The 14,309-nt window shown below is 45.5% G+C and overlaps 1 protein-coding gene across 2 annotated transcripts in view; it reads left to right on the forward strand.

The window, feature by feature from the left end:
* Positions 1-14,309, forward strand: part of akap12b (A kinase (PRKA) anchor protein 12b) — a 62,841-nt gene that overhangs the window by 44,599 nt on the left and 3,933 nt on the right. Inside the window, exons 1-2 of one of the 2 annotated variants that reach the window (XM_083790311.1) lie at positions 4,315-4,602; positions 9,395-14,095. In XM_083790311.1, coding sequence (XP_083646437.1) covers positions 4,578-4,602; positions 9,395-14,091 — 4,722 coding nt within the window. In that variant the 5' untranslated portion in view covers positions 4,315-4,577 and the 3' untranslated portion in view covers positions 14,092-14,095. Of the gene's footprint in view, positions 1-4,314; positions 4,603-9,394; positions 14,096-14,309 lie in introns of those variants that run through there. The other variant, XM_083790310.1, reaches the window with a different exon arrangement.

The raw sequence follows: 14,309 nt of genomic DNA on the forward strand, positions 1-14,309 counted from the left end.
GGCGGAAGGGTTGTAGGACAAAGTGCATGTAATGTAACTCTAGGAAACGGGCACGTAGGACAGGAAGCAGTGATGTCAAGGATTGACGGAGTTTCCTGTCCGACATTCTTATCCGCCCCCCTGGTCCACACGCATACAGGAGGTGGGGAAGGATGGGGGGTTCAAGAGAGAGAGAAAAGAGGGAGAGCGATTCGACATTTGGGGTGTGGATTTGAGAGAAGAGAGAGAAAGAATGAGAAGGTTGGAGAAGAAAGGCGACAAAATGCAAATTATTTGATCTGGTGCACATACACACACCTAATACATGGCCCTCATTTCCTTTTCCTCCAATTATTTCAACATCATCCTACACGGTTCTTGGAATTCGGTCGATGGTGTCCAGTGATGTCATACACTTCTTTACAGGCTACAAAGCCCACCCCACCCAAGACCCTAACCCCCCCCCCCCCCCCCCCCCCCCCCACCCTAGTATTTAAGCCCCCCCTCCCCTCCACATACACACAACATTCCTGCATGGAGGCATGTTTTCAGATTCTGGAGATATGCAAGGCGTCACCGCCAGTGTCTGTCTTGGCTCTGCGTTATCATAACTTAACATAATGACAATTTAATTACACAATACGCTCACGATTCACGAATCATTGAGGTCTGTGATGGCAGCGTGTTTTAATCATCGGGAACTACAAGGAAGTGGGGGTGGCCTATGGGGGGGGTTAACCAAAATCTCAGTCTGAGCAATGTGTCAACCACGTGAACCACAAGACGAGGAACTATAAGGCCCAAGGCTGTGTGTTTATTCAAATTTTAAACCCTGTATACACCATTGACCCTAGTCCAACCTGGGGTCTATCATAGACCCCACCCCAGGTTGGAATTGCCTTTTCCCTTTAAACAAAAATATTTTAGCTGAAAATAGCCGTTCTACAAGCCCACATTGTGTCATATTTTGAGTTAGATTGCCAATGTTTGCAGCTGAATAGAGACACTTTGGGGTGGGTTTATGTGGTTAAATGCCTCAGTATCCGAGTCCAGGAACATGGAGTGTTGATGACTCATGCCATGTGTAGAGGAAGCAGTGTGACTCGCTGGCCACTCAGCATAAAATACTGTAGTAGTAATAGTAAGTGAAGGTGTGTGTGGCATAGCATGGTGAATGTGCTGTTGAGAGGGAGAAATATCCACCCACTTAGTCACATCAATAATAGCGGGCTTTGCTGGTGTGTCATAACTCATAACCACATTCCTGGTGAATGACTGTTAAAATGACTGGGGGCAGGAGGAAGGGTGTCTGTCTCACAATATATCCAGATTCCACTGTGTCTTTGTTGAATATCAAAACTTTGTTTCTCATTCAGAATCATTGTCTGATTCAGGCTAGGAATCACCAGTCAAATGTTATTGGTTGTTTTGTCCCACCACTGGCAAAATAGATAATAAGCATGACCTTTTATTGTCATTTACTAATTCTCGTAAATGTAAAGAAAAATATGCTTTCAGTAGATTCATTTGGATTTTAAGTCAGTGGAATGGGGTTATTTTGACCAGACAGTGGTGTCCATGAGTACACTCTGGTGAAGCAGCTTGCAAAACAGACATAACTCAATTTTCTACTTTGGCTGAACAAAGCAGGCCTTTATGTTTATGTTCTATAAAGGTCATTTTGACAACCCTATTTTTGCATGAAATGAATATCCATCAGCCTCTCCTAAAGAGGTACAGCACGAAAGAGAGAGACTTGACGTGAGAGTGTCTTCTTCCCTTCCCCCACATGTATTCACCTCTCCTCTTTTTAAAGCCTTGGTGAGACCATGAAGACTTCCATTCATGGCTGCAGACCTTGGTATTCATGACTCCCTCAGTTCACTGATTCTGAAGAAACACACAACAGGAAGCATAGCGGAGTAATGAGAAAATACAATCATTTGTTTTTAATTAAGTTCAAAACTTTGTAGCACCCTTCCCAAATCAACTCTCCCCCCCCCCCCCCCCCATAGCAACCCTGCTGTCACTTTGATACTTTTGTTTTGTCACTTAGTTTGAATTACAGTTTTTAGTTGCATTATTTTTACTTGCCGTGATAATAGCTTGTAACCTCCATCATAAACGTTCCATGTCATCTTAGAAGTTCTAATTAAATTGTGTAGAAATGATGTTGTGCTCACTGCTGACAGATTTATTGTTTATACAGTTAAGGAGAAATTAATACGTCTCTTTGTTGTTTGTCATTGATGTAATTGCTGTGACTTACTTAGAACTCACACACAGTGGGACACAGGTACACCAAAAAAAAGTCTGCCAGACAGCACTTAATTACTAGTGCTATCAGCCATTTGGGGGCATTCCAGGTGGAATTCACACATTCCAGTGTGGACAGTGTCGAAGTGTGTGAGCGACTGATTGTTCAGGTATTTACCTGAGGACTTATTCGCATTCCTCTCTAGTGTCTATTTTTTCGCAGACAAAAGCTGAATTAAATGTGTCTCACTTCATTGAGAATGGTCTATTAGCATTCACAGCTGGGGGACACAGACAGGCAGCAGCGTGTGGGCACTCATGGTGTTGTAGATTGTAAACTGTCCTCTAAGTCAGTTGGGAAATTGTTGCAATGTAATTGTTTATATATTATTTCTTTTTGATTTCTAACCGTTTACATGAGGTTTTTGCACAGTACTGTATATTTGTATGCCATTAAAAGTGCATATGTGCATATTAACTCACCCCAATGGAAATAAGCCATATAGGTTTTCTTGGGTTTTAAATCCTCTTAGCAGACCTTGTATTGAACTGTACTTTCCCGTGTTTTTTTCTGCAAACTGTAAAGTGTTAAGATGGCACCATTTCTCATTTAACAATTGCCAAACCTGCCTACCGATGATGTCACTGGTAGGCAGATTTGGTACCATCTTATAATGAGCATTGGTGAGTGACCGACTATTTGAACATTGGTTGAAAATGGGTAAACCCTATCTCAAAACTAGTATGCACGCACGTTCATGTATTTTCCATTCATGTATGCATACACATATGCATTGCACACCATAGTCGTTTTCATCAGGATAATTTTTATTCGTGCTTAGCAGTAGCACACCTAGTGACTGCACCTTTCAACAGAACATGGTAAACATTTATCAAAACTAATGCTATTATTGTAAATGTGGTGAAAACTTGAAATACTTCATACTTGGTTTGTGAGTGTTGCATGGACTCAGGACACCCAGCCTGAAAAAACATGCTGAAACCCTGAAGAAAGAAAGAAAGAAAGAAAGAAAGAAAGAAAGAAATGAAAAACATAAAGTCCCTTAGGCTTCCTATAGCCAGTGCATTCCCTCTGTGGTCGGCCTCTGTCAACATTCCACTGTATGAGCGGTGACATGAGCCATGAGATACGGGGGAGAGTCCTGCTGTGTCTCCCGAGACAGGGAGTGGGTGAAAAGAGAACTGGGCCTCCAGGACCAGCGTTTTTCCATTCACTTTTCTAAACTGTGTTTTTTTTTAAGGACACATGGGTATTAGGGTGGACAAACCCAACCCCCCACCACAATGAGATCTGTCTTTAATAAGGCATCACCTAGACACCGGCCACCACCCAGCATTCCTACACCCCCAGCCTCAGTGCGTTTATGTTTGTGCATTATTGTGCGCGTGTGCGTGCGTGCATGTGTGTGTCAGAGAGAGAAAGAGAGAGAGCTGCTGTGAAAGGAGAAGGATATCAAATGGAACACAACCACCCTAAAGACAAATCATTGTGTGTATCCCCGCACTATCTGCATCGAGTGATCTTGGTACATAGAAATTGATTTATTGGAGATTCTGACATTCAATAATGTTCATACATTTTGTTTTGACTGTATTGTTCCACTTTTTGCTTTGGCAATGTAAACGTATGTTTTCTCTTGCCAATATAGCCCTTTGAATTGAATTGAGAGAGATGGGGTCATCAAGCTTGCATGGGGTTTGTACACACACAGTGTATTCCCCATACATTGTGTGTGTGCAAGCAAGTGATAGTTTGGGGGTGGCGAAGGGGAGCTAGAGAGTCATTTCCCTGAAAGATCACATGATGAGCCATCCCCGGACGGGAGCTGAGGGAGAGATGGAGAGAAGAGAGAGGAATGGGGGAGGTTGAATACGGGCGGGGAGGGAGGGGGGGGGGGGGCAAAACTCATTCAGAACAGCTGAAAGAAAAGGGGAGGAGGTGGGAGGGCGAGGGGTGGAGGGGGTGGTCTTAACATGACATGCGTGTCAGTGTGTTGAAATGTGCACGTAGCCCACTATTTCTCCTCATACCAACTGGAGCAAGCGCTGACTGCCTGAAAGAGAGAGGGAGAAAGAACCTGAGACATAGACGGACGTTAAGAGGGAACCAACTCTTGGACAAGCACACTCTCTAGGTTTCACTAAGCGTAAAGGCAGAGAACTGAAACAATATATAGTGACTGGAGAGTGGAGACTTTATTTTTTTTTAACTTTTTGGTTGGTTTTCACCCTCAAAATTATAGGATCTATTTTTGATACTTTATTTTTGTATATATATATATAATTCTTTTTTTGGAGGAAAGTATTTGGGAGTTTTACCAATGCTTGGAACAATTACATTAACAGGTAAGCGCTGCAATTTTGAGTGGATTTCTCTGAAGTAGATGGTTCTAGACTGAATGATTTGACTTTAGACATCAGTGCAGTAATTAATCAATTAATTAATTAATTAGTTAATTAGATGTTATACACATACACTGTATATGATTTATTTATTTACCAGATGTAGGGCGGGAAAGTGCTTTATTTGGTGTATGTTTGCAGTAAATGTGTACTAGATGAACTTGCATCTTGCATCAAACTTGTGGTTTCTCCCTAGACAGTGGAGTGTAACCAAAGGCATTGTTGTCTTGAGGGTGTGGTTAGCTTGAAGTTGTCCTGGCTGACAAGGACAAGTGATGGCCACTATTTACATATTGTAGAACTTCAGGATTTACACTAATAATATTGCTCTCTTTTCTACAAATTGGTTTAGTTTAGTTTGTTTTTCATCGTGTATTTCCTAGACAACTTCCCATAGTTCTTAAGTAAAAATATGTTCATTTTAAGATCAAGACATTGGTGGTGATTGTACCAAAACTATTAGGATTATACCCAGTCCAATTTCCTCAAAACTCCCATCACCATCCAATATCACCATGCACATATCTCCTTGGTGGGAAAAGAATTTCACACATGACATGACAACTGGCAGACGTAAATACACAGAAACGTATTTGGGGACATATTTTCAAAGCCTGCTTTAGCCCACCCCACCATCTGGGGCTGATGTGCATGTCTCTTCTTCATGTGAAGTATTTCAATTAGATGAAGTGGGATCTGAACTCCCAATGGGGTTATTCAGCTTAGCCACAGAGGATGGGGAGGGAGGAGGAAGGGGCCTATATGGAATTAATTACATGCCAGGGCTGATTCCTCTGTGGGACATATAACTAAAGAGTGATGGTTTTTAACAAAGCAGGGCTGGAATGTTTCGCTTTACACATGAATTAATATGTTTGCATTCGATATTTGATAGCATGCCAAACAATTATGTTGACATTGTGCAGTGTTCTCTAGCATCTTGTACTAAAACAATATGCGGTTACAGACTATGCCTGATACAGGAAGAAGGCAAATGGTGGGACAATAGATGTTGGGTGACGGGTCTGATTGGTGACATCTAGGGGCTCTCAGAGACAGAGGGGCCACACCTATAGATGGGAGAGAGGTGGGGGGTTGGGAGGGGCTGTTGGCCTCAATCTAGCCTTCACGGGGGGCTCTGTAACCCTAGACTCTCTTAACTGACTTCTTTTGTTTATTCGGTTTCTGCCGCAGACAATAGTAATTGGAGCAAGGATTTGCATATATTTGACCGATTAAGTTTGTTGTAGTGTCTCTGAAGAATAGCATCCATTCTGTGGTCATCTACTACTCTGCCCCTGCCCCTGCCCCCATCCTTTCTCGTCCGGATACATATCTCTCTCTCTCTCACACACACACACACACACACACACACACACACACACACACACACACACACACACAGTACTCATCGCTGTAACAGCCACAACAGAAAGCCTATCAGATTCCCCATCTCACTAGAGACACTGGGGAATAATGATAGATTTACAACAAGTGGTTGGTGGCTACAGAGATGCTTTTTAATATGAGCTCGCAGTCTTACAGTGTGCGCGCGCACGCACGCACACACACACACACACACACACACACACACACACACACACACAAGCAAAGCCTGTCTCCAGCAGAGAGAAGCATTTAAAGAATGAGTGAGTGTCAGAGACCGAGTTAGACATTCAGCCTTGGGGCAGGCATCAATTCCCCTCAACTCTGCCCTCACAACGCTTGCCCCTTCATCTCTTCAGTGTCCCCTCCTCAGCCCCTTTAGCCTCACCCCTCACATTCCACCCTGTACAGTCATTACTCAAGACCCCCCCCCCCCCCCATTTACACTCAAGCCTTGAGAGCCCTACCCCCGTCCCACAAGCCCTCAACCCCTAACCCGCCCGAACCAAGTTAAAAGTTGTGTGTGCCTATTAAGAAAAAACAGTCCGGAAAACAAGGATCAAAAAGAGTCGGCAGACGCCTGCACTCTGTTAAATCAACATGGTTCCTGTTTTATTATCTGTATAGATACTCAGGGCCTAGTCTGGCCCACTTGCATCCCACACCCCCTGCTTATACAGTCCTGATGAGCTTCACTGGAAACAGCCCCGTTTAACTGTATGGGGAGATAATGTAATTGCATACATTTGCAATGATTTGCTGCTAAGGTGCCGCTGAGCTTGTACTCTGTCAAACAAATTTAGAGGTTAGGTTTCATATTAGATGGCCCGGTGTGGTTTTTATGTGAGCTTCGCAGTGGCTGTCTTGACTTGTTTGCTTAACAATAGTGTGGCTCACCAATGTAACGACTACCCTAACAATAACAACTATGTGAGAGTAACACCCACCCCTACACACAATACAGCTGTGACCCCGTTAAATAACCCCTTCCCCAATGCCAAGGCTATGGAGAATGACTAGGTCTACCCCTTGTTGTAGTCATTTTAAATGTTGTTATCGACTTTAGCAGTTGGTGGGAGTACAGCAAATTGTACATATATTTGGCACTATGATGCTTCTAGACAATAAGAAATTTGACCCCCCCACCCCCACATCCTTATTTTCTAAGACCAGAGAGGTTTAGAGATCTATTGTGTTTGCCTTCAGGGAAGGGGGTGGGTTCTCGTCCATCCTGCTGTGGTGGAATTTGGGTCAAGGGGATTGGGAAGAAGAACTTGTATTGAAAAGGGTCAGAGGCCCATATTTGATTCGTAGTCAGAATGTTGCTGTAACGACAGAGAGACAAATAAACACCTCTGTCTGTTTTTTCTTCCTGTCAAGTTGCATGCTGTTGGATTCCACATTGTGTTTAGAGCATCCTAAAATAATTCACCCAAACTAGGAGTGCGCAACATAGCTGACATTCCTTGAGTAAAATCCATACATAGAAAATGGGTGTATCGAGTCCTACCAACAATAGACACTTAGCACTTTGTTGTACTGCAGCACAGATTTAGCATGAGACACGGCTGTGTTTTGTTTTGTTTTTTCTTTGGTCAAGCATGTTATTTTAACCCATGAATGAGACAGGGTTTTGCTTCTTTTCAAAACCACAATATCCTAAGAATGCTGGGCCACCGTGCATAGTTCTGCAATCTGTAATTTAGAGAAGGGATGTGGACAAGCTGTGAGGATAAACTCTCGATGGCACTGCACAGTATTGTATTTTTGTGTATGAACTATGAAGCAGGAACATTATTTTCCAAGGGTGGGATTGAGTGAGTGTTAGGAATAGAGCATGTGTGCATTCTTTGCTTGTGATTGACAGGGGCAGGGCGGGGGGGGGGGGGGGGGGGGGTCCCTTAGTAGTGCATTGAGGATATGAGCATATGTCTATGGTTAAGTGTGTGTGTGTGTGTGTGTGTGTGTGTGTGTGTGTGTGTGTGTGTGTGTGTGTGTGTGTGTGTGTGTGTGTGTGTGTGTGTGTGTGTGTGTGTGTTACCTTGTCTGGCTGTGTAGGTAAGCTGATATCCATGCCTTAAAAGCTGTGAATTTGTTTTGAGAGTTGAATGGTTGGTTCTGAGAGAAAAAGCTTTGGCCACCAGATGTGAGCTTTGCCTTGCTACAGTAAGATGTCAAGAAAGATGGAAATATGAAGAACAGAGAGAGAGGGGAGGAAAAGGAAAGAGATGAGTCAAGATGATGCTTGTGAAATCGTAGCCCCCCTACTATGCCTTCCTTTCAAATCACAGACTGACATTGCAGGAATTGTGGGTGGCATGTAGGTGTGATGTGTGGTGCGGCAGTGCCTGTGTGTAGCAGGGCCTGTGTTTTTTCTCATCCCAGGTGTCAGTATTACATTTGATCTTATTTGCCACCAACAGGGAATGGGTCAAACAACTTCACAGCAATATAGCCAAGCAGAATTAGGTAGAATATTAAGTGTTTCACAGGGCACCCTGGTCCAAATCTCTGCTCACACTCCATTTTTATCCATATACTGGCAATAGGTTTTGTGCAAAAGAGCATTGTGTAACATTTTGTGCAAAGCCAACCCTTCGGGGGTTTCTGCCTGCTGTTTATTCGTGTCAATGTCTATGCTATTATTTTCTGGCATTGTTACACAGAATAGGATTGGCTGGAACAAATTTCAATCTGATTGCAATTAAATAGTCATATGCTTGTTTAAATCAACTTAAAGGGTCAGGATCTATCAGCTGTTCTCGTGTGTGTGTGTGTGTGTGTGTGTGTGTGTGTGTGTGTGTGTGTGTGTGTGTGTGTGTGTGTGTGTGTGTGTGTGTGTGTGTGTGTGTGTGTGTGTGTGTGTGTGTGTGTGTGTGTGTGTGTGTGTGTGTGTGTGTGTGTGTGTGTGTGTGTGTGTGTGTGCGCACACACACACACAGAGTTGTTTGTTTTGTGCCAGAGTTGGTCCTTTCCTTTCTAAGGTTATATTTTTGCATCAGTTTGCTGGATGGATATACTTAACCCAGATATACAAGCTCATAACATGTCACTTCGTGCCACGCTATGAGCTTGTAGATGTGCTATTTTACAAAAATGCTAATCTTTGAATATGTTTTAAAGCAACAAAAAAAATACTCAAACTTTGCTTCTGGGGGTCGTCGGAACAAAATATCTTTAGATGGGGTCCTTGATATGAAAAAGTTTGAGTACCACTGATATAGGTTTTTCAGAAAACAGGGTTAGAAGGCATTTGTAGATTGTGTAATGTATTCTTCATATATTCTTAGTAATTTTTCAGTTGAAGTATATAAACTGACTGGCATTCTTTCATTCTCTCTCATTTCAGTTGGCCAGACAGAAAGCGTGTCAGCTGCTCCAAAGGAGGAGGCTGCAGAGACCATGGGCACCATCCAGAATGAAGTGGCTCCTCACGTGAACGGAGAGAAGGAGCAGAAAGAGTGTCCCAATGGCAGCGAGATCACAGCTGTTGAGGAGAAGGCGGCCGAGCAGAAGCCGAGCGAGACAAATGAGTTGGGCTTCAAGAAGATATTCCGTTTCGCCGGTTTCAAGTTCACACTGAAGAAAGACAAGGACGAGGAGAAGAACCCTGTGACCCTGCTGACAGTCAAAGATAAGGAGGAAAAGCAGGTCACCCCTGCAGGAGAGGAGGTCACGGCCAAAGCGATGGAGGTTAAAGAAGCTACTGAGGAAGCTGCAGCTACTGATGCTGAAGCCAAGGACGAAGGAGATCAGGAGAGCAGCCCCCCACCCCCGGAGGTTAAGAGCAGCCCCCCACCCCCAGAGGTTAAGAAGAGCCCCCCACCCCCGGAGGTTGAGAAGAGCCCCCCACCCCCGGAGGTTAAGAGCAGCCCCCCACCCCCGGAGGTTAAGAGCAGCCCCCCACCCCCAGAGGCAGAGAGCACTCCAGCACCCCCAGAGGCCGAGAGCAGTCCAGCACCCCCAGAGGCCGAGAGCAGTCCAGCACCCCCAGAGGCCGAGAGTAGTCCAGCACCCCCAGAGGCGGAGAGTAGTCCAGCACCCCCAGAGGCGGAGAGTAGTCCAGTACCCCCAGAGGCAGAGAGCAGTACAGCATCTGAAGAGGCAGAGAGCAGTCCAGCATCTGAAGAGGTCAAGAGCAGTCCATCACTTACTGAGGGCCTACTGCTCCCCTTCAGGAAGCTTTTCACAGGAGGACTCTTCTCTAATCTGCGAAAGAAGAACAGCATCAAGGAACAGAAGGAAAAAGAGGCTGAAGGAGAAACGGCAGAGGCCGGGGAGACTGCTCAGGCTGAGACGGTCGGTGAGGAAGAGAAGGCTGGGGCACAACAAGAGGAGGCTAAAGAGGAGCCACCAGCAACCACACCTGAGGAGGTGAAACCAGAGGCTGAGGTCGTTGCACTAGATACCACTGATGAGCCCAAACCAGCAGAGGAGGCAAAAGCTGCACCAGAGGAAGAGATGGCCACCGAAGCTGAGATACTGTCATCGCAGGAGAAGACCAAGGCGCACGGAAGCCCCCTAAAGAAACTCTTCACTGGAGCTGGCTTGAAGAAACTTTCCACCAAGAAATCCAAGCCGAAGAAAGATGCTGAGTCCAAGCTTACCGAGTCTGGGGAACAAACTGCTGAGCAGCTTCAATCCTCCACTGAGTCAGCAGAGGTCACAAAGCCAACAAGCGGAGCCTCATCTCCAGAAGATTCAGGGGAGCATGTCATCGCGGAGGATGCCCTCCAGGTGGAGCAAAACCAAGAAGCTGAGGGAGAAGTCACTTCTGACAGTGAAAAGAAAAAAGAAGGCATCATTCCCTGGTCCTCCTTCAAAAAAATGGTTACACCCAAGAGGCGTGTAAAGAAATCTTCTGACAGTGAAGATGAGGCTACAACCGAGAAGGTGGAGAAGCCAGTGAAATCAGCCACCCTATCCTCTACAGAGAGTGCTGTTTCCACAGAAAAGGGCAACGAGGAAGAGGAAGATAAGCCCACTGAGGAGGAGCCGCAGACAGAAACCACAGAGAAACTGGAGGGCAGCACCGAGGAGTCCAAAAGGAAAATGGACACCTCTGTCTCCTGGGAGGCTCTAATGTGCATGGGCGGAGCCAAGAAACGGACCAGGAAGACCTCTGACTCTGACGATGATGAGACCAAGATTGAAGAGGAGACACCGGCAGCAGAAGGAGGAGAGGAGCCAGAGAGTAAACCTACAGAGACTGCTGTAGTTACCACCCAAGAGACTGAAACTGAAGGTGCTGAAGGCGAGGTAGTTTCTGAACCTGAAGCTGTGAGCACCCTCCCTGAAAGGGAAACTACTTGGGCCCTACTGAAACGTTTCGTCATGCCAAAGATGAAGGCTAAAACCGACGAGAAGGCAGAGGAAAACACAGAACAAGCTGTCTCAGAAACTGAAATGCCAAAAGAGGAGTCCTCATTCTCCTTCAGAAAGTTCCTCCCTGGCCGCAGGAAGAAGAAGATTGAGTCCTCCACAGAAGTGGAGGAGGATTCTGACACCCCAGCTGTGGTTCCCCTCTCTGAGTATGATGCTGAGCCAGCCAAGAATGAAGCAGTAGAAGAAGCAATAACCCAGACTAAAGTGTCGGCAGAGGACAGGTCCCCTTCATGGATCCCAGCCACTGTAGAGGATGATGATAAGCAGCTTAGTGACATCCCAGAAGAGGCAGAAAACGCTGCCACACCCAAGTCTGCTGACACCACCATTGCAGAGGATGTCATTGAGACTGCAGAAGTGAAGACCCAGCCCGAGGTCCACACAACAACCACAGGTACCACACCTATTCCTGACATACCCAAGTCAGAAACTGCTGAGATGGTTCTTGAAGGGTTAGCAGATCAAGTCAGTGAAATCCCTTGCCAGACTACTGTGACTGTTGAAGACACACCCATAGATGTGGCTACTGCTGAAACAGAGTATGAACCACCCATTGAGCAGGCTGAATCAAACAAAGATCTAAAGACAATCCTGGTGCTACATGAAATGAAGGAGGCCGTAGCCATTTGTACTGGCCTGGGGACCAAGGAGATTGCCAAACTGACTCTAGAGAAGCCTGTGGTTGCCACAATAGAGTGGTTCCCTGAGACCAGTGATGCCGTTTGTACATTGCCTTTAGTGGAAGACATGCAACCAAAAAGAGAAGAGCTTCTTGTTAAAGACCTTCCAGTGTTTGTGGCTCAAGTGCATCAAGTGGACCCCGCCGAGCACATCCCTCCTGTTGATAAAAGTGAAATTCCTGTCATTGAAACCGCCACTGAACGCGAAGAACCTGACATTGAGCTTGTCGCAGTTGTCAGCTCCCTGCTTCAGCAGTCCGAAGTTGTGCAGTCCTCAGAATTGATTGAGAACTCTCCCAAAACCATTGTGAATCCCATCACACCAACTGTTGAAGCCATTATCTGCACTGAGAGTGTAGTAGTTACTGAACCAGACGTGGAAACCAAGGAAATAGAAGTGGGTGTGGAGCCAGTTGAAGCCGCCATTGAAGAAAACGCTCCATTGAAAGAGATGGCTCAGGCTATTTCCCAAGAGATCATTTTAGCCATACCAGACACCTTGAAAAACACCACAACTGAGGTCTCTGAGCCAGTCATTCCTTTAGCGGTCCCTGTTGGGGAGGTTGCTGTTATCCGGGAGACAGTAGCCCTAGTCACCCCTCTCATTGAAAATGTGGAACAACTGGAGACCAAGGTTGAGACAGCAATGGAACATATCCCAATCTTAAAGACTGTTGGCGATGAACCAATCCAAGTGCAGGAAACCATGCCAGTGTGTACAACTGTGGTTGAGAGTGTGGTGAATGATAGCATTAGTGCAGCCACGTATGAAGTCGGTACCTCTGTTATTGAACACAGTGCAAGTGTGGTGGATGCCGAGCTAGAGCTTGAGCAGGCGAATGCCATTGAGGAACAAAGCATGGTTATTGCCCAGGCTGTTATCAAGAATGCCATGGATGAGGTGAAGGAAGCTGAGCCTGAACACAAGGATCCTACTACCTCCACAGCCAATGTCCAATCACCAGTCCAGGCTTTGTCAACAATAGAAACTGTTGAGCTAGAAACAGCTGTTATCACTGACACCCCTGTTCCTGTCACCTATGAAACCCCAGCACCCGTTGAAACACCAAAGTCACCCAAACCACTTCATGTTGCCATAGAAGCCATTGGTTCAGTTGTGGTTGAGGTCACAGAGCAGAGCATTGATGCTTCAACAGACGAGGAGATTAAACCAGCAGAAGGATTAGAGGAAACCGTGGAAGTAGAAGAAAGTGAAGCGATTGTTCTGGCAGAAGAAGTAGTAGAACTGAATACAGAAAGTCAGCCAAGTGGAAATCTTGAAGAGGAACAGAGCAAAGTTGTACCAGAAGATTTCAAGGAAACAAGTGAGGAAGTGATTCCCGAACCAGAAGAAACTAAGGCAGAGGAAACTAAGGCAGAAGAAACCATGGCAGAAGAAACCATGGCAGAGGAAACTAAGGCAGAGGAAAGTAAGGCAGAGGAAAGTAAGGCAGAGGAAACTAAGGCAGAGGAAAGTAAGGCAGAGGAAAGTAAGGCAGAGGAAAGTAAGGCAGAGGAAAGTAAGGCAGAGGAAACTAAGGCAGAGACCCCAGAAAAGGAAAAGAAAGAAGAAATTCCTGAGATCCATATTCCAAACCAGGTTGTCCTGCAGGCAGCGCACATGGTGGAAGATCCTAAGGCTGAGGAAGAAGCTGTGGTGGAGTTTGACAGCAATGGCCCTGTGAATGACACGGCACCAGCCAAAGAAACTGAAGTGAATGCAGACAGCTCCTGTGATCAGAAACCAGTGTCAGACAAACTTCCAACACTGCTGGAGGAGATCCAAACGAATGCTTCAACAGAGCTGGCCACTTCCAGTCAAGAGGCCCCAGTTGCAGCGACAGCCACCAGCCTAACAGAGACGGAGATGGTATCGTCATCGGGGAAATGTGCAGAGGTGATGGCGCAGGTGATCGAAGTCATTGAAGAGGCAGTGAAGGAGATTGAACCTGTCTCCACAGAGCTTACAGCATCATCATGAGCAGGTAAGACTACTGGACTGATAATAACACGTTGATTGGAGAGGTTAACACAATTATGTCATTAATGATCTCACTCATTAGTTTAACTGGAAATATTTGTATGGCATATTATTTTTAACCAATGTAATATTGATAATATAATAAAAGGGTAAGATAAAACAAGGAACATTTGGGGAAATTCTTTTCCAAATTCCTTCTATCATCCAATCTTCTCATG

This window comes from Protomyctophum parallelum (assembly GCF_964188405.1).
Source record: "Protomyctophum parallelum genome assembly, chromosome: 19".
Lineage (NCBI taxonomy): Eukaryota > Metazoa > Chordata > Actinopteri > Myctophiformes > Myctophidae > Protomyctophum > Protomyctophum parallelum.